General features: G+C 29.5%; 1 protein-coding gene across 3 annotated transcripts in view; it reads left to right on the top strand.

Annotated features, from left to right (window-relative positions):
- LOC129957560 (cell adhesion molecule Dscam2-like) overlaps window positions 1-21,252 on the top strand; it is a 317,574-nt gene that overhangs the window by 248,009 nt on the left and 48,313 nt on the right. For all 3 annotated transcript variants that reach the window (XM_056069919.1, XM_056069921.1, XM_056069920.1), the window contains exons 16-17: window positions 5,350-5,517; window positions 5,604-5,674. In XM_056069919.1, the coding sequence (XP_055925894.1) occupies window positions 5,350-5,517; window positions 5,604-5,674 (239 nt within the window). The remainder of the gene's footprint in view (window positions 1-5,349; window positions 5,518-5,603; window positions 5,675-21,252) is intronic.

Raw genomic sequence — 21,252 nt, forward strand, 5'->3', positions numbered from 1 at the left:
TTTATTTTACTGGAATCTTGTTCATTCTCTTAAGGGGATTAAACCTTTTCAAACTGATATATTCTTTCAAAATAATTTTTAATGAAAATATGCGTGCTAATTCAATATAAATGTAGCTCTGCCGCTGTTTCTATCTAATCTAATTCATCCTTAACACTTATACGATTTAAAAAATTTCTGCAAATTAATTCTGACGAAGCATTATTCAATTAATTCAATTCTCGAAATAGGGATATTTATTCAAAATAAAAATTTTAAAGCTTAAATCAAATAAAAGTTTCCTTGCATGCGTTGAACCAATACAAGCACAGCTTAATGACATCTCAATGCATTTTAATTCAGAGTGTTTTAAAAATTGCCCTTAAATTAAATCTTGAGTGAGCTTTATCCAACGAGGTATGTAGTTTAAAATAGGGAGATTTATCTGAGATGGTAATTTTAATGCTAAATCCAAACAATATTTTACTTATCCTTATTAATCCTGAGTCCACAATTTAATGAACTTTTGAGTAACGTGAGGGATGATGTACATGTAGATATTGCACTTTAAATCAATAATCTCTATTTTCTCGGAAAATTAAAAAAAATATGGAACTTAAGGCACATTTTGGAGTCACTAATTGCTGTCAGGTAATTACTGTCAATTATATGAGTTGTTTTGACATGCTATTCAAAGATTACAGTAAAACTTTGGGATTAAAAAAGTTATTAAATTTAAGGATCGCGTGTCAGATAGGAACGAAATAAAGTTCATTTTTTGAGATTTCAAGCACTGATAAATATTAATTCAGAGAATATATACACTTTTTTTATTTGTTTTGGAACTGAGGAAAACTGATTAGTTTTCTTAGATTTTAATAATGCAAATTATACTGGGTTATTTTTTTAATATTTTTTATATTTCAATCGCTAATTAAAGATATAATTCCGTGATATAAGACGATTTAATATTACTTTTAAGCTATAAAATAAATGAATATTTATTACCTCATTATGAATTTTTGCTATTGAATATTTTAGAAATTACGAAAATACGAAAGCCCAAAATGATTCGTATATAAAGAGAAGAAAACATTTTAACTAGAAGATTTCTGCTTAATGCGCATGCGTTGTTTTTGTAGTACCATGGTCAGGGTAGCAAAGAATATTCTTGATAGTATAATTTATCTGCTTTCTTCCAGATAATTTATCAACTTTTCTCTAGAAGGAACAACGATCTCTCAATTGTTTTTCAAGAAAAAAGTTGTTGAAAGCTGTCGTAATTATTGATATTCTTTATTCGATTCATTATGTTCTCCATAATGAATCGAATAAAGAATCAGAAAAATAATTCTAACAAGAAAATTTTCTGTTACTTACATATGAGATGATATCGTAATATCATGGTCAAGTCAACGAAATGTAATCGTGATATCAAAATTCATTTGCCTTTTGTCAAAAGATAATCGTGGCCAAACGATTATCAGCTTTTATTTAAAAAGGACAAACAACTTCTCAACTGTTTTTTTTTTGGACAAAAGATATTGAAAATTTTGGAGTTTTTGTAATCCAATGGAAAGAAAATAATGAATTCAACAATCTTAATCAAATAAATAATATTAAAAAATAATTCCAAAACGAAATATCAAACCAGAAAAATAAAACTAGAAAAAAATGCTGTTGATTGCATAAGAGATCAGTTCGTAGTATCATGGTCAAGTCTACGAAACGTAATTATGATATATAATTTACTTGCTTTTTGTCAAAAGATAATTGTGGTAAAACGATTATTAACTTTTATTTAGAGAGGGATAAACAATCTCTTACCTGCTTTCCCTGGACAAAATATTTTGAAAGGTCTTGAAAATTTTGGAGTTTCTGTAATTCGTATGGGAAGAAAGTAATGAATTCCTCAATCTAAACCAAACGAAGAACCAGAAAAATCACTTCAACGAGGAGTAACAAACCGGGGAAACAATTCTAAAAAGGAATAACGAACCAGAAAAAATAATTCTAACGAAAAGAAAAATAATTCCCACGAGAAAATATTTATTACGCATACGTAAAGTTCGTAGTACCATGATTATGTCAGTAAGAAAATAATGAATCCATCAAATTGAGCCAAACGACGAATAAAAAAATAATTCCAATAAAATTCTTCCTATCAGAAAAATAATTCTAATAAAAAATGACGATAAAAAATCATTCTAATGATATGATTTGCTACTGATTATGTATACCCTGTAATATCATGATCAGGACAATCAGAAAGCTTAATTTATTTCAATTCTGACAAAAGATAAACATGGTCAAACCATTATCAACTTTCATTTAGAAGGTACATTGAGCAATCATCCATTCTTTCCATTCAAAAGATGATGCAAGATGCCGAGATATAGGATGAAAGTCATGAACTCTTCAATTTAAACTAACGTCTATGTCCATAATTATAAAAGATGTTATTGACGGAATACAATGCAAGCATGCACATCTATACTGCCATTCAATAATTAGCAATTTGCATTTCGAAGTGCTAACTCGTCCTGCTAACTAGATCTCACTTCACTCGATTTTCATTCTGTGTATTCTAGTACAAATATCTCTAATTCTAACGTTAAATGCACTGATGTTCAAAATGAAGTATGGCTCCCTATTTATGGTAAATGGCACTTTATAGTTAAAATTTATTTCCAGATATTTAACACAAATATAAATGTCTATTTGTTTCAGATTATTTTTAATACGCATGACTTAAAAAAGAGAATTTGTTTTTAAAATTTTTTTTCAAAGAATTCATATTGTAGTAAAAATGGAATAATCCTGAGGCAACTATAAATCAGTCTTTTTTCACTCATCTTCAGTGATAATTATAAAGTGCTTATACAGTTTTTCTCTTAGAAAAACTCTTAAGCCTTTTTAATATTTACTTTTTTATGAAAAAATACAGGACTTTTTTGCATACGTTTATATTTATTAATATCATTTATTCACCCAAGTGTGGATTTATTTTCTTTTGATTTTTTTTATATAAACGAGAAATATTTATATAGTGACTGCAATAAAAAGTACCATTTGCAAAGAATGCTCAGATCAATTTAAATTATCTTAAAATAAATGTTCTATTTTAAAAAAATTCTGTAACAGGTATTGATGAAATATTTTTAAGGAAAAATAGATACTGAAAGACTTTACAATAATCCCTATATTTTCAATTAAAAATATATTCGACTCTTTTATCATTTTAATGTTAAAACGAAATGCTACGAAAAATCGAATCTTTCTCTCTTTGCATTGATATTTCAGTTGAATTTAAACTATATTTAATTAGTTTCTAAGGTTTCCTTAACAAATGCTTGAGTATAAAATCAAACATTTCATATTATTTTCTGATAAAATAAAAGGAAATATTATGTTTAATTATATTAGACTCTTCTTTCAGAGGCACCTTTATTTAATTTATATTCATTTAATTAATCTCTTAAATCTCTTTAACATTGTTTCAGAGCTATAATTAAATGAATCATATCATTTTGCGACACAACAAATAGAAAAATTATTACTAAATAAATCAGTTATTTCTATCCAACCAAATTATTTGTTTTTAATGTTTAATTTGCGTCATACTGAAATAATTATCTGAGGTTTTTTTGGTATTAATTGAAATCAAACATATCATATTATTTTTGATGAATATTAAATGCGTATTTACCATAATTTAAATGCAATTAAATACGTTTAAAGAATTGTAAAATATTTTTTTATATTTAAAATTTTGTAAAATATGTTTGATTTTGTTTAAAGAATAATAAAATTTGGTTGCTTATATAATAGCCATAATGGTAACGAAGAAATTTTAAAAATGTCTTCTTAAAATACAAAGAAAAATGTTTTGACTCTTTTGAGAAAAACAAATTGTGTCTGATTATATATAAAGAAGGATAAAATATTGTTATTTATATACGGGGCGATTACAATAAAAACTATCCCAATGAGACCATATCATATCGTTCACGGGAACGGACAAAAATTTTGATTCAAGATGTTTTGAGGTATGCGATCAGGAATCATATGAAAAAAAAAAAAACAAAAAAAAAACAGTTAAATTTTATAATTAAGGTTGCAATAACAAACTTTCAAAATATTCAAATGTCAATACCAACTTATTTATTGGAATGTGTTTTCCATAGCAAAAAATAATAAAAGCATTGGAATGGTACCTGTAGACAGACAAGGAAGAAAAGAGAAAACAATTGTGGTGTGCTTTCCATAGACGTGAAGTTCAACAGATTTCTTTCGGCATAGTGAGGGCTTTGAGTCTAGGCACCATCTGCAGTCACTGTAACCGTAACTATAAAAGTTTAACTGTTTTTTATAAGATTTTCAAGCACATACTTCAAAATACTTTGAACCAAAATTCTATTCCTTTTCTCTGAATGGTATCAATAGTTTCATATATCGATATAGTTTTTTTATAATCACCCCGTAGCTATATTGCCAACGAAACATATTTTAAAAATTTCTTCATAAAATACAAAGGAATCCTGGAATTCATATAGACATTTTTTTTCTTTCTATTGGACAAAAGAACATTGTAACGAACTACATTACACTCACGAGAATCCGGTCCACAATTAACCGGCCTAGTTTTCTTTTATGACAATTCAATGAGGAAAGCAAGACATTGCATTGGTAACATTGCCAAACAACACACTAAAAAGTGTAAGAATTGATTCTTATCTTAAGGTTATCTTTTCATATTTGTGTAATCATTTATCAATGAATATTAAAATAAGTTTGAGTCAATTTCTTAAGAATCAGGGCTACGATTTACTTTAATATTCTGTTTATGTTTCCTCCATTTAAGTCAGGCATTGCAAATATGAATAGTTTATATCCTTAAACCTACTTTTTTTAAAAATAAATTCTTGAAACGTGCTGTGCATTATATAAACATATATAAATTATCTATTTTAACTCGACACGTTACCGGCAACTGCTTCTATGATTCACCGGGCCTTGTCCGCGTCCACATTCTAAGAGGTTTGAGATAAACGGAGAGCTTAGTATTCAATAAGAAACGAGAAAATACGTGTTATAATAGTGAGTTTCGGTATAAAAAGTATTATTTGATATTGGTGCGCAAAGAAATGAGTTCAAAGAACTCCAGCATTTTTGTTATGCGACCTGTTTTTTCGCCACATTAAACCACATACGCGAGAGTGTACTGCATATATTTAAAATTTGGCATTATTAACTAGAATCGTTCATGGAATGTATTAGCTGTTATTCATATTTTCAAATAAATTATATATATAAGCATATGAGAATTCATTAAGATGATTAATTTTGTAATGCATTTATGTTAAATAGATACCTGGAAAGGACACACTTCACAGCTTATAGTCTCTGGATCGGACAGCACTGCCATTTTAAGAGCCTTGCACCCTGTTACCACATATCATTTGAGAGTCATCGCCGAAAACGCTATTGGTAAAAGCAGGCCCAGTGGAATTATCAATGTTACGACACAAGTGGAAGGTAAGGCTTAGTAATAAGTCAGCATAAGTAATAGAGCCATGACTGAAAGTGTATTAGTGCTAATGGAGTTTATTTCATATATTTAGCTCCTTCCGGACCTCCAAGAGAGCTAACTGTACATCCGACTGGAGACCAATCTTTAAAGGTTACTTGGAAGGTGAGTTTTTAACCCTTTAAAAGGCCATTTTTTTCTAGTCATATTATGTTAAAATATTTTTAGGCTTAAAATTAGAATAAGGAAAGGGATTCATTTATATTAGGATAAATTTAATTTGATTAATTAATTTGGTTAATTAATAATTAAGTAACAAATCGAGACACATCATTTTGTGTGAGATAAAGAACTGAAACATCTAAGTTTCTGTCTTTCTAAAACAAATTGTCATAACTTATGCCAACCTACATAATTTCATACTAAGATTGATAAATTTGGTGGGAAGCATACTTCCCAAGGCCCTAGAAAGGGTAAAGCAACTTCTTTGAACATACATGTTTTATGCAATAGAACTTGGTTGATTCGAACGTTTATAATTCGAATTAATTGATTTTTTTTCTTATCCAACTGATATCCTGTTCACAAAATATTAATATATCGTCTATAATTTGCAATTCGTATTTTCGTTGATTCGGATCCAAATTGGAAAATTGTGAGATATCGTTTTTATTTCTGAATTCTATTCCTTAAATACATTCCTAAATATCCTACGCTCATAGCGTGGGTTATTTTCAAGGCTCTTAATTCATTGGAAGATTTTACAGATGCACGGTGTATTCAATAAAAAAAAAAGAAATCTCGCAATCTATTAATTCTTATAGATGTTGCTAAATTCTATATTTAAACAATGATATTTTTTGCAGTCCCATAAGAGAAATGTTTATATAGATGCATTTGAGATAATACCAAAAGTGTAAAAAGAGGGACAGATATTCTAAACACTCTAGCAACACGATGTGCTCTATATAATTTCTCTGTTATCTTATATTGTACTTAATATTGTACAATTCTCGCAATATTTTTCAACTTCATAGAAAAATCATTCAGTATTTTGTAATAATAGTTAATACTGTTAAAAAATATATCTTGGAATCTATTGAAGCAGCAACAAAACTAATGAAGAATATTGCAGTCGAAATTAGATCTTTTTTGGCTAATTACATTTATTAGTAACAATAAGAAAAGAAATAGAATCGAATTTTATACAAGCCTTAAGTAAGTAAATACTGGTAAGGTTTTATCCCAAAGAGAGAATCATTGAAAACCGAAGAAAACAGGTCACCGTACCGTTTTATATAATATTTTTTGTATGATGACTTTGAAAGTACATGAGATTAACCGGCGGGATAGGTCTCCACAAAACTTTCTCGCATACTCCCTGATAAACGTGTCATGAAAGAGAAAGCTTTATATGGCATTGCTGTACAATAGTTTAGAAATGTTAGCAGTTTTATTAAATCTATCGGGTCATTATTGGCGTGTTATTTGGCAATCAATCTCTGACATATCGATAATAGTATCCAAAAATTAAATTTGATATTTAGACACATTTTCTTTCAATCGATTGAAACAAATGTTTTTTTCAAAACTGCACTTGGGATTACAAAATACTATGGTTTGATATATTTAAGTATATAATTTTTTTTGATATATTTAAAATATTGCGTTTTTGAATGATAGCGTATACATGTTTCTGAAAATACCGAAGGACAGACAGACAACCTTAAATGGATATAGATCAAAATATGAAAGTTTATCTACACTACATATGTTAATTCTGTGTATCAAATTTTATCTATTTAGCTTGCTTCGTTTTGTAGTTATTGTGTTAACTTATATTCAAAGAGTCGGACAGACGGACTTCCTCTGAACGGATTTTACTCAAAATATCATAGAAATCAGCAAATTTGGTGTAAAGATCATGTATTAAATTTCAACCGCCTAGTGATTGAGTGATTTTTGTCACTGACAGATAGACGGACAATTTCCAGAAATGTGTTTTTTGACCTCAGAGAGACTTCAAACTCGAAAATTCGTCAAAATCTCAAGTTTTAATTTTTATGACATTTACAATACTTTCTTTATACTATGCATACGAGAAAGCAAAATACAAACAAACCGTTGGCAATACAGTTTTTTACAGATGCTTTTGGAAAAATTTTATTGTGTAACTATCGGCAGAATGCATCTATTTAATACTCATATCTTACTAATAAAAACAAGCTAAATTTACTTTAGTCCAAACTTACTATTAATTTGAAACTTTCGTAAACGTACATTTTATCCGTATGATTCAAATATATAAATAAAATATGTTTCAATAATATGAAATCAAATATTCTTAATTGAAAACTGAATTCGCAGAAGTAGCAAATTCTAGAATTATTATAATATGTACTCAGAATATAGAATTTTTCTCATATAAACTTCAATTTCATTCTAAATATTACTACTCTAATTGCAAATCCCCTAGAAAAGCAACAAACCCATAATGACATACCGTCCAAAAATATCTTTCCTGTCTCGTTCTGGCCAACACAGTTCATTAAGTCTTACCATAAATAGGAACTAGGATTCATATTCATTTGCCGCTTAAGAAAGGATCAAAAACGAAACGACGTAATTACTTTACCGATAATATGGAGTTAGATAAAAACGGCAAATATTAAATTAGGAACGATAACTCGTTCCACGTTCAAGTAATCATGTCCTTGAATGAAATAAGAACCTCGCATTTTACCGAACCAATATTTTGTACATCATTATCTGTACATGTTTTAATCATTTATTTGGTTTATTTCCTTGTTTATAAAGATTATTGGAAATATGTTTTATTTTTTATCAATAATTTTTTGGGGCATGTCGTTTTATCTAAAATATATTTCATTTTAATGTTCAAAGTTTTTTTTTTCTAATTAGTGGTTATCTTTTTTTTATTTTATAAATAAGAGATTCACTTCAGTTTCAATTGGTTTTTAAAATTGGTTTTTCAATTGGTTAGCGTTTGTTCAAAAGTTTATATGTCAAAAAATTTACATACCTTTTAACTTTCAGGCAACATATTTCTTAATAAGCATATAAATGGAACATATTTAATTCAAAATATCTTTTGAAAATATTTACGACCCTGATATTTTATCAAACTAATAATTTGTACTTCATTATCTGTAATGTTTTGTCCATTTATTTGGGTTATTTCCTTGTTTATAAAGACTATTGGAAATGCGTTTAATTTTTTATCAATAATTTTTTTCGACCATGTTGATTTTTCTAAAATATATTTCATTTTGCTGTTCAAAGTTTTATTTTTACAATTAGGTGTTATTTTTTATTTTATTTTATAAATAAGAGATTCATTTCAGTTTCAATTTCTTTTAAACAGTACTTTTTCAAAAGCCTATATGCCCAAAAAATTTACATAACTTTTAATTTTAGGCAGCATATTTCTTAATAAGCATATACATGGAATATATTTAATTCAAAGTAGATTTTGAAAATGCATAAGAACCTGACATTTTATCGAACTAATATATCGTACATCATTATTTGTACATGTTTTAATCATCTATTTTGTTTATTTCCTTGTTTATAAAGATTGTTGGAAATACGTTAATTTTTTTGTCTATATTTTTTTTTCTCGAGTATGTCATTTCATTTAAGATATATTTCATTTTGATATTCAATTTTTTTCCCAATTAGTAGTTATCTTTTTTTTTATATTATTAATAGGAGATTCACTTCAGTTTCAATTTGATTTATGCAGTATTTGTTGAAAAGTCTATATGTCAAGAAAATGCACATAAGTTTTAACTTTCAAGCAACATATTTCTTAAATAAATGGAATATATCAAATATATTTAATTCTTATATATGGGATATATTTAATTCAAAATAGCTTTTGAAAATAAATAATTTTAATAATAAATAATTTGAAAATAAATTATTTTATTAATTCACTAATAAGTAGTGTTTTATTTTAAATATTTTCTACATTTTTGTTTCTAATATAAATATTACATCATTAAAATTATTATGAAATCTCACAATGCAAAGTTTGTTTATATTCATACAAGATGACACCTTTAGTAAAAAAAATATATATATATATATATACAGTTAAATTAATAGATATTCATAAACAAATTATAAAATATTAAAATAGTGTATTACCATGAAGAAATAAATAAAAGAAATGTTTATAATATTCCACATTTAAAAACAGGAAAGAAGTTGAATTAAATAAAAGGCTTTTAAAAGTTTCTGCATCTTCTTCAAGTCACATATTTCAAAAGTATTTCTATTAAAACAGATATGCCTTAACTGTGTCAAAAATATTTGATTGCATACAAGATTTATATTGTTTTTTTTTATTGGAAATGGTGTTCAAAATAATGAATTTATTTGAGTTAATTTTTTTCAGTTATCAGAGATTATTAAATCTTCCAATTTAACCTATTAGCTGTTTAGGACAGATAATTATGATTTTGAGTCATAAATAGATAACAGGGATACCTCTGGAAAGATAATCTCTTAACTTTTGATCAAGAGCGTTTTAAAATCCTTATTGGTTCTCGAGCTCAAGACTTTTCGATTCTGAGGCTGCGGCTGCAACTCCAAGATAGTACAGTTTGTTTCTTACCCATTATTATTCTTTCCATAAAAGGGTCCTTACCCAAAATTTTAGCTTTAAGATTTCTAATACATATATTTAGAATGAATCAATATTTATTCCATTTTTTAATTATTTGCTGATGTTAGCATAAGTACTATTAAACTATCGGCGTCTAACCAACCAATGAAACTTTGAATAGCTGGATCTCTTGAATCATGTAATTGGGCTTTCTGCCTTATGCAAAAGAGTTAATGTAGACACAAACCTCATATATACCCAAGCCTCATAAAATCCATTTTTTTGAAAATGTCTGCCTGTTTGTGATAAAGACAAATCACTCATTCAAAGATTAAAAACACCCAAAAACAAAGACGCTTTGATTAAACAGATGAGATTTGGTATTTGGTCTTTACACCGAATTTGCATAATTATATCAAAATTTCAGCAAACTCCGTTTAGAGGAATCGCGCCCGGCTTGTCCGAATAGACGTTAACACAATAACTAAAAAACAAGGAAAGTTAGATAGATAAAATTGTACATAGATTTAACATCTATAGTATAGACAACTATCACATTTTCAGCCAAATTCAACATGTGTTTGACCATCTGTCAGTCTGTACCTTTAGAAACGTGTAAACGCGATAACTCAAAAATACAATGACTTATATGTAGCAAATTTAATATGGGGTTTTGTGTTAAAATTTGAAAAGGGTCTGAAACTGAAATTCGCTTTTTGGATGCTTTTAACTGCATGCCAAGAATAAATCGCCAAGGCACTCGCCAAGGATCACACGATGGATTGATTAAATGTGCTAAATTCATGCAAAAGTATAATATTTCGTAGTTGTTGTAAGACAATGCCATACTTGTTATCTTAGATAATATCATTATTTCGGAGTATGTGAGAAAAAAAAAATTTGGGGGGGGGATATACTCCCTGATTATGTATTGATATTCTATATTCAAACGAACGTTGTTTTGTTTAATTAAATGTTTTTACTGTATAACAGTAGAAAAACACATACACTTATCAGTTTACTTAACATTGATACGGCAGCTTTAATCATTCTGCGTTTTTCGATATTCGTTATTACTTCAATTTCATACCGAAATAAATGTTCCATTTCATACCCTCATACATGATATTTGCGAACATAAAATACCGATTTAAAATTTAACGAAGATATAAATTTGTTGCAAAGAAATTCTCATTAAATCAACCTGTTTTTATAGGATTTAAAATTTGAAATACGACATATATGCTTGATAACTTAATAGTTAAATCGATTAGCATTAACTTTCTGATATACTACAGTTTTGTAAATTAGAGCACTTGCGTATTGTCGGAGATAATATATAGTTTTAGCACTTTCAGATCTTTAATGTGAGTGAAAAGATGACTTTAATTAAATTTTATTTCCGTACTAGGGTCTCCATCTAATGGCGAATTTAAAAAGCTTTTGATTTCAAGATTCCATAATTTTAATAACAACCAAAGAAAGAGAAAGATACCAAAACGAAAGACACAAACAGAAAATAACTAAATTAAGAAAATCTACTTATTAATACATTATATTTTAAAAGTAAAAAATAGAGTTTTTAAAAGTTGTTGTAGCTTTTTCGGGTGCTTTTATTCTTTTATAAAGAAAGTCGATGAAACTAGATATCAGGATTAAATTTTTGTTTTTGAACATTTTGGAGACTCTTAAAATATTTTCATAAGCCGCTTAAAAGGAACTATTAGACTATAGTTAACAATGTTTACATAACGGAGGCTTTGAGTTTTGAATCAGGATTTGTGAGGGATCATTTTTAATACAGAGATAACTCAGAAAAAATAATAAAGGCAAATTTTATTGGTTGTGTCTTTAAGAAATATCCGAAATGAAAAACCTTAAATCTCTATGAAAATTAATAGGAAATTTTGTTCTTTTATGCTATTTATATAAATTCTCCCTTTAAATCGTTTTATCAGTATTTTCTACAAATAGAAATTTGATACCATTCTTGAATGAAAAGAAATTTATTTTGAAATTATTTGATACTAATATTTTTTGTAACTCTAAAATAAAAGACTAATGCTTTATTTTGGAGTTTCTTTTACCTAAAATATTTCTAAGTAAATGAAATTAATTTATTCACATTATTTAAATAAGTGAAATATATGAATAAAAATACGAATAAAACGATGTATGAATAAAAATACGATATATGAATATGCGATATATGAACAAAATACATTATTCTTTAAAATTAAAAGGCTTGAAACTCAAATGTTACTTATTGCAAAAGGCTAAAAAGCAATTTTTAGCATTTAATTAATTAATGTAAATTACCATGTTGATTAAATGAGTTATTTCAAATTATATTAATACCAAAATTTAAATATATATATATATATAGAGAGAGAGAGAGATTATGGGAAAATTAGCATATCGGGTTTTTGGAAATACTCTTTAATGAATTCAGTACAATTTATTTCATTTGCTTCGAATGTGGGAAAATGGTATTTTTGATTGCACGATTATATGTGTGGATTTAATTATTTTAATTTCTTTTGAAGTAAAACCATTAATTATATATATTTTTTATATTCAAATTGAATATGTTGTTCCAAAAAATGAATTAGATTGGTGATAAATCACAGAAAAAAATATTAAAATTTTCGTTAATAATTTAATGATATTCTCTATTCATATCATTTATTAAAGAATGACTCACGCTTCTTGGCAAAACATTGGATACCCTTTTGACGCAGTTACCTACAGATCATACACTCCACCTCTACAGAAGGGATTTATGTCTTCTTTTTTAGATATATTTGCATATTCTTATTTTTACAGCTCCTGCGATAAATTGCCAAAAAATTTCAGATCATCGCCAACCGAATTTCCCAACCTTCTTGGCAAATCTTAGCATTTTACTTATATTGTACCTCCGTGATCTTGATTGTAATCTAAAAATCGCGATGTAAACTCATGAATGCAGCCATCTTCCAGTCTATTGTATGATGGATGGAGCTTGGCGATTTTGGCGCAATATGAAAATTGCCAAGTAAGCAAGTGTACCAAAAAAATAAAGAAAAAGTAACGTAATGTGGGTGATGCAGTCTGTAAAACACATTCATGTAAACATTATATCGCCATTGAAGACGGAAACAACATTTCAAACCTAATTCAATTAAACTGGCCTAGTTTTATAAAAAAATGAATAGATAGAATTGGCCTAGTTTTATAGAATTTTTTCCTTCGCGTATACATAGTACAGTGAAAGTATAGTAATCGTCGAAAAATTCGATCTCAATATTTTGACGAATCTCTGCGTTTTAGATCGTTTTGAGTCTGGAAAACACATTTTTGGAAAAAATCCGTTCGTCTGTCTGTGACAAGGATAACTGAAAAACGCTTTACGCTAGACTGTTTAAATTTGGTATATGGTCTCTGCAACAAATTTTCAGATTTCTCACAAAGTGTGATTAAAATCTATTCAGACGAAATCTATCTGTCTAACAGGTCAAATGTAAGTTAACACGAGAGTTACAAGAAGAGAGCTAGATCAATGTAATTCGTTACACAAATTTAATGTCAATAGTATAGACACTTCTCAAAGTTTGAGCCAAAACCAGCAAAGGTTTGACTGTCGGACAGTCTGTACTTTCAGAAACATGTAAACTCGATAAATCAAAACTCAGTGACATTAGATATGGGATTTTGTGGCTACAAAAGTAGCCCTGTGCGAAATTTGGCTTAATCTCTAAAAAACTCGCCAAGGTTCACATGATAGATTAGTAAAATTGCCAAATCCATGCCAAAAATTAATATGTTGTACCTCTTTTACGCCAATGTCATACAAGGTGTTCTCTGGCACGACAAATTTATTAGAGAGTATGGTAGAAAGTTTTTGGGTGACCACATCGGCTTATTTACTTTCTAAGAAATATATAATTTCATGAAAGATGTAATATGGTTTCACTTTTCATTCTTGCTTTAATATTTTCATTAATTAGTGTCTACTCATCACAATTTCCCTAATATGTCTAAAGAAGGCGTAGTACCAATACATTTTAATTAAACCAAACGAACATATCAATGATTGCAAATAACTCCGGGTCTTAAAATAAGTGGAATCATTTACACTTTCCATTGCTCCTAGGAATCGAAATTTCCCTTAGTTCTTATTAACCAAATGTGAGTTTTAAAAGAAAATCTTCTACTTAACGCAAGTTCTCAAGGAAGGTACTTTCAATTTAATTATACCCATCTCTAAATTAATTTAAAGGGAGCTCCTCAAGCCTGTTTTATAATCTCCTTCTTCCGCTTCCTCGCATTACCTCAATGCCGAAAATTATTAAGGCCGGTCTCCTAGAATTCTTCTGTGTTACCCTAGAAGGTTTTATGGGAGTAGGCAGCTGGCTGCTTTGAGGGTTCTCTCTTTAAGTGGTCTTTGGGAAAATCTTTTTTTTCCCTCTCTGTTTATTGTTCTTTTTTTTTTTACCTCGTCTTTTTTTTTACTAACCTGCCAAAGCAATTTCTTTCAGTTTGTAATGTAACAGAGATAGAAATGTAGTGCAGCAATTACTGCCTAGATAAAAGATTTTGACCAACTTGTTTTTGGTAATGGATAAATGCTTGGTAAGAGTTAAAAAAAAGATTTTTCTTAAGAAACTAAGTTTCTAATGTTTTAAATGTAAAATAATACCAACAAAGCAAACATATTTTGTGTTTTCATGGAAAAATGGTAGTGCAAAATTTATTAGTAGAAAATGCGAAGAGAGTTTAAGATTATTCCATCTTTTATTGTAATTTTTAGGTCTAGTCTACCCCTCAACAGAACTTCAACGATTTCTTTTAGTGAAAGTTCAATGACAAAGAAATTGAGCATATTTCTATGCAAACGATTTATTTGGGTTCACAGTAAAAAAAAATTGATTTCACTTTTTAATTACTTTAATTAATAAATTTATTTACTATTATTATTTATTTATTTTACAGCAACTACAACATTATAGGCTAGCGTAAAGATAATTAGAGCATCTAAATATTCTTCTCAATAAGGAGAGGCGCGAAAACATTGGTTTTAATTATTAATCCATATGTCGAATGTGTATATAAATTAATTTTTCTCTTCAAAACATTACAACTGAAATTGTATTCAGAAAATTAATTATCACAATTAAATGAAAGATAATTTTAGACTATTAAATAAAGCATTTAATAATCGCCGAACATACAAAAAAAAATCATGCTTTTCTTTAAGAACAATTCAATTGCAAATTATTCAAGAAGATGAATCAACGTAATTAAATGGAGTATGAAACTTTAAATATAGTATTTAATTCTCCTTAAATACATGAGTAAATACATGCTTTTCATTCAAAAGAATTCAATTATAAATATATTCTAAAAAGAATTAATATATTAAATAGAGGATAACACTTTAGACAAATTCGTTGATATTTGTTGAATGTTCAAATTATTTAATATTTGCTGAGTGCTCAAATTAATTCAATTATCCAAATTATTAATTAAATCAAAATTAATTCGTTGATTATACAATTCAATTGCAACTGTATTATCAAAAATTGACTAAAACTGATTTACACGTAAAATGTAAATGAAATATATCTTAAAGTGAAATATAACATTATGTACTTTTAATATTAAATCGGAGAAATTAATTTTTAAATCTGGAGTGTGAACATAACACTGTAGATAATAATTCATTTCAATTACATAAATTTTGCATTATCTGAAGAAAAAATATGATTTATATAAACGTCACATAGGAGAGATTAACTGGCAGGAATTCTATTAGCTATTATTTTTAATTGCTATGTTGTATATGATTTCTTAAAGTTTGGTGGTTATATCGTGAATAGTATAAACACAAAGTTGTCCAATTATATAATGGTTTCTGTAGTCACAATACGAAGTACTATTCTCTTCTTCTTGGTATCTGTATGACTGACCAAATAGAAATCCAATCATTGTACTATTTCTTTTCTGCCGGCGTCCTGGCATAGGGGTAGCGCGTCTTCCCCCTGATCAGGGTGTCCCGGGTTCTAGTCCCTGTTTGGGCATGGTTGTTCTTCCGTTATTCTATCTGTGAGATGTGTGAATGTGCCCTCCTGTAAAAAGGGGTTGTGCAAGCGAATGAGTGATGCGTGAGTACCAAAGTCGTACTCTTGGCCCTAGTTGGAGCTACTGTAAAAACAAGAGACGTTCCTCTTCGGCTTAAATCGCTGTCTTCGATACAGTGCGCTTGTTCGTGTCAAGTGCCATAAGAAACAACAACAACAACATTTCTTTTCTTCTTAAGTCCTCTTACTTCGGTTGGAATGGGACTTGGTATTCTAGAATAAAAATACACTTTCATTAGGGTAATTTAAAATGAATGAAAGTAAAACAAAATATCACAAGGTAATTAAATGAACTATATTGGATTACTAAAACATTTATATTCTATGAAATAAATGCAGAAGTCGAAATTCTACCTTGGAGAAAATCCCATACATGTAAATATTTTTTTCATAGTTTTAAAAGCTAAAAATTATTTTTTATGATACCAAATTACACACTGAGCAGTTGTTTTCTCTAAAGATGATCGTAAATTCTTTTCTTTTTCTTTTTTTTTTTTTTTGAAATGATTATTTCAGAATTTATTGGGGAAAACTGAGCGAATTTGCAGAAATTTCGCTGACTCACTGTTAATCAATTAAATGTTTTAAAAATTAAATAATCTCTAAAGGTGAAAATAGTTGTTTATCTGGACATAGATACCACAACGTTTTGTCCAAAATTAATATCACTGATATTTAACTTTAGGGGTGGGGTGGGGGTTCTAGAGACCGGCAGATGCCTATATTTTCTACTTGATATTTTAGATGATCTGCTAACAGGCAAATAGAAAGCTTGTCTGATATTTTTAACTTTCATAATTGAGAGAACCATATCCATATATCCCCATCAACACTCCCAAGACGGGCATCCCAGATATGAGGAGGAAAAGCTTCCAGCTTAGTGCTTGGTTCTCTCCTCCCAAATGGGTATAGAAATGATGAAGATCGGTTGCTTCTACAATGAAGGGATGTGCCTCCCACGGGAAATGTTGTACCGTGGTCAGTGATGGATTATATGACTCAACCATGGTTTCCTTCAGTGTTGCTGTCGCGGAGTTCAATCAGATAAATCCCTTTAGTGGTTGGTTCTCTACACCCAAGTGGGTATAGAAATGATGCGGACAAGTTGCATCTACAAAGAAGGGATGTGCTTCCCTCTGGACGTGTTGTACCGTGGTCAGTGATGGCCTATATGACTCAAACATAGTTTCCTTCAGTTTTGCTGTCGTGGAGTTCAATCATATAAATCCGCTTAGTGGTTGGTTCTCTACACCCAAGTGGGTATATAAATGATGCGGACCGGTTGCTTCTACAATGAAGGGATGTGCTTCTTACGGGAAATGTTGTACCGTGGTCAGTGATGACCTATATGACTCAACCATGGTTTCCTTCAGTGTTGCCACTGCAGGGTTCAATCAGATAAATCCGCGAAGTGGTTGGTTCTCCACACCCAAGTGGGTATATAAATGATACGGACCGGTTGCTTCTAGAATGAAGTGATGTGCTTCCCACGGGAAATGTACTGTGGTCAGTGATGGCCTATATGACTCAACCATGGTTTCCTTCAGTGTTGCTATCGCGGGGTTCAATCATATAAATCCGCTTAGCGGTTGGTTCTCTACACCCAAGTGGGTATATAAATGATGCGGACCGGTTGCTTCTACAATGAAGGGATGTGCTTCTTACGGGAAATGTTGTACCTTGGTCAGTGATGACCTATTTGACTCAACCATGGTTTCCTTCAGTGTTGCTATCTCGGTGTTCAATCCGATAAATCCGCTTAGTGGTTGGTTCTCTCCACGCAAGTGGGTATAGAAATGATGCGGACCGGTTTCATCTACAATGAAGGGATGTGCTTCCCACCGGAAATGCTGTTCCGTGTTCAGTGATGGCCTATACGAATCATCCATGGTTTCTTTCAGTGTTGCTGTAGCGGGGTTCAATCAGATAAATCCGTATGCCTTAGTAGCAGGTCGAGGTAGCCGAGTGTGTTTATTCCCAAAAATAAATTAAAGAAAAGGTAACATACAAAACCTGATTTAAATTCTTTTCTCTTCCTCTTTGAATTAACTCCGCAAAGAAATGAGTAGAGAACCATTTTCCCAAAAATTTTTTTTACAGAAATGTAAAAAAAAAAAAAAAAAAATTGGGGGGAGTGGGCAGATGTTTAATTATTGGAAATTGCGTTTCCTTCCAATTAAATTTTACTTTCTCGTACAAGAAGTATAGAGAAAGTATAGTAATCATCAACAAATTCAAACTCCAGATTTTGACGAATCTGCCCATCTTAGATCTCTCTGACATATTTTTAAAAAATGCATGGCTATCTGAAACAAAAATATCTCAAAAACTCTTTGAACTAGACGAATAAAATTTAATATAAGGTCTTTAAACTGAATTTGTAGATTTCTGTTAATTTGTGAGCAAACTCCCTGTAGCAGAAGTCTGTCTGTAAGGCTACTCACATATAATACGATAGTTATAAATCGAAGAGAGCTAAATAAGTAAAATTCGGTACGCAAATTTAACATTTATAATGTAGACATTTGTCAAATTTTGAGCAAAATCCAACAAGGAATTGAACGTCCGTCGAACTGTGCTTTCAGAAATATATAAACGCGATAATTGAAAAGTACAAAATCTAGAATATATTAAATTTTGTTATGTGATTTTGTGTCTACAAATTTAGTTCTATGTTAAATTTCCGTTTCAATCGATTCATAAAAATACTTCAAAAACGAAAATTATCTTTATGAACCGCATGCCAGGAATTTATCGCCAAATAGCTAGCCAATGATCGCACAACAGATTCAGTAAAAATGCTGAATTCCTCCAGAGATTAATATTTCGAACTATTGTACGCCAATGCAATGTATTCTCTGTGTTAACACTTTTATTAGAGAATATGCAATAATATTTTGGAGTGATCATTATCACTGGTTTGTATTATTTTTTAAAGACCTATCAAAGAATTTTTTTCAGCGTAATGCAAGAATATAAATGCAGCAGTACAAATAGTTTGTTGTCGAAAGAGATGATTTTGACCAGCTTGTCCTTGTTAAAGTAAATGATTGATGAGGGAGTGTTTAGGATTAATAAAAGATTTTTTTTTCCATATTCTTTTGAAAACAATTTCATTAGAGAATATTTCTGGTTCAAGAGTGATTTTTTTTTCTGTGGATAGATTGTCTATTTTCTAGAAAAAGACTAATAATACCAAATTGGAAAAATTATAACTAAGAAAAGTCTAAATAGATAATATAAAAATTGCTTTATTTGTGTCTGAGAGGTTATCAATGTAGAATGTTAAGGGGAAATTTCTTATTTAAAGAAAATTCTTCCCATGGTACTCAAATTAAATCGTGGCATTTCTAATACTTAATTAATTAATACGATTAACCATTCATTTATCGGATGAATTATGCAAAGTCGTAAAATGTCTTATATTCTTGCTTGACCTCACAAAACTAGATAGCCTTACTTTTAAAATACTATCAGAAATTAGTTTTTTTCAGATCATTTCTTGAATAATAATTTCAACATGATGACCAGGATGACAAAGTTTCAATATGTTTAACCATCTAAGCTAATCCTTAATTAATTAATAGGATTAACCATTCATTTATCGGATGAATTATGCAAAGTCGTAAAATGTCTTATATTCTTGCTTGATCTCACAAAACTAGATAGGCTTACTTTTAAAATACTATCAGAAATTAATTTTATTCAGGTCATTTCTTGTATAGTAATTTCAACATGATGACTAGGATTACAAAGTTTCAGTATGTCCTACCATCTAAGATAGGGAACCTGAATTTTTGTCAGTGCTATATTTTTAAAAAGTTTTTGAATCGTGTATTTCGCTTTGTTTCTCCCTTTTGATCAAATCCAGGAATTAATCAATTTTGGAATTATTTCATCATTCTTGATAGTGCCTTCTTGTTACTTTCCCGTTTAAAGATCCAATCAAGATACCGATTAACTGATTGCACTGATTATGCACTAATGTTGAATCAGTGTATTGCCGATTGTATAGATTATTATATTATATAGCATGATCCTGTAAATATGAAGTTTAGTTATATTAACGTCCCGTTTTAAAGCAACACTAGGGCTATTTTGGGACGGTCCTCGTAATTTTGGACTGCGGTCAGATGACGAGGACGACACCTGACCTGGCACCACCTCTCCACACCAACGGGATGACGTTTGGCCCTGACGGATTTATCGTGCAACAGACCCCCTTACACGGCGTTCTTCGGTGGAATAGGGTCTCAAACCTGAAACCCTACGGTTCACAAGCCGAGACCTTACCACCAGGCTACCACGCCCCCCCCTCCTATAAATACGAAGACATTAGTGGAAACTATTTGATAGTTTCAGAATATGAATAGTCTTAGTTAATTTATGCACTTAGAAGTGAAAAGAGAGAATGCAAGGAATGAGAATAAAGTGATTATTTATTACTTTTAAAGATGAATCTAATATTTATTATACTATCATTTGATGCTTACAAACTATATTGTCGCCAAATAAATGAAAAACGCCAAAGGATGCAATATGCAACGGGATGTTTTCGCCGCCGAAATGAGTAAAAAATGTTTGACAGGATTTGAGAGAGTTTTCATAGTTGATGGGTATGTATGCGACTTTTTTCGAAAGACAACATTATCAGACAAAAATTCAGTTTACCATACTCTTTGCTACATAACATTAGTCATAATATTGGTCATAATTGGTCCTATCATTTCGTTATTAAGCTATATTAAGAAGGAGAATGCCCTTTAATTCAATATTTGAATACAGTATATATTTTTATCAAGCTTCTATTCTTTTTTCAGGATCTCATATGCATTAATCAGTAGCTGATTCCGATTATTTCTTAGTATCATTAAAAATTCGAGATGCACTTTATCAAGACAATTATTTGATAAATTTTACAAAGTTTCGTAAATTAAAGATGATTGTGAATTTTACACTGCTTTACTGTTAAAACGAGCTAAATATTT

The sequence above is a fragment of the Argiope bruennichi genome, chromosome 11, assembly GCF_947563725.1.
Source record: "Argiope bruennichi chromosome 11, qqArgBrue1.1, whole genome shotgun sequence".
NCBI lineage: Eukaryota > Metazoa > Arthropoda > Arachnida > Araneae > Araneidae > Argiope > Argiope bruennichi.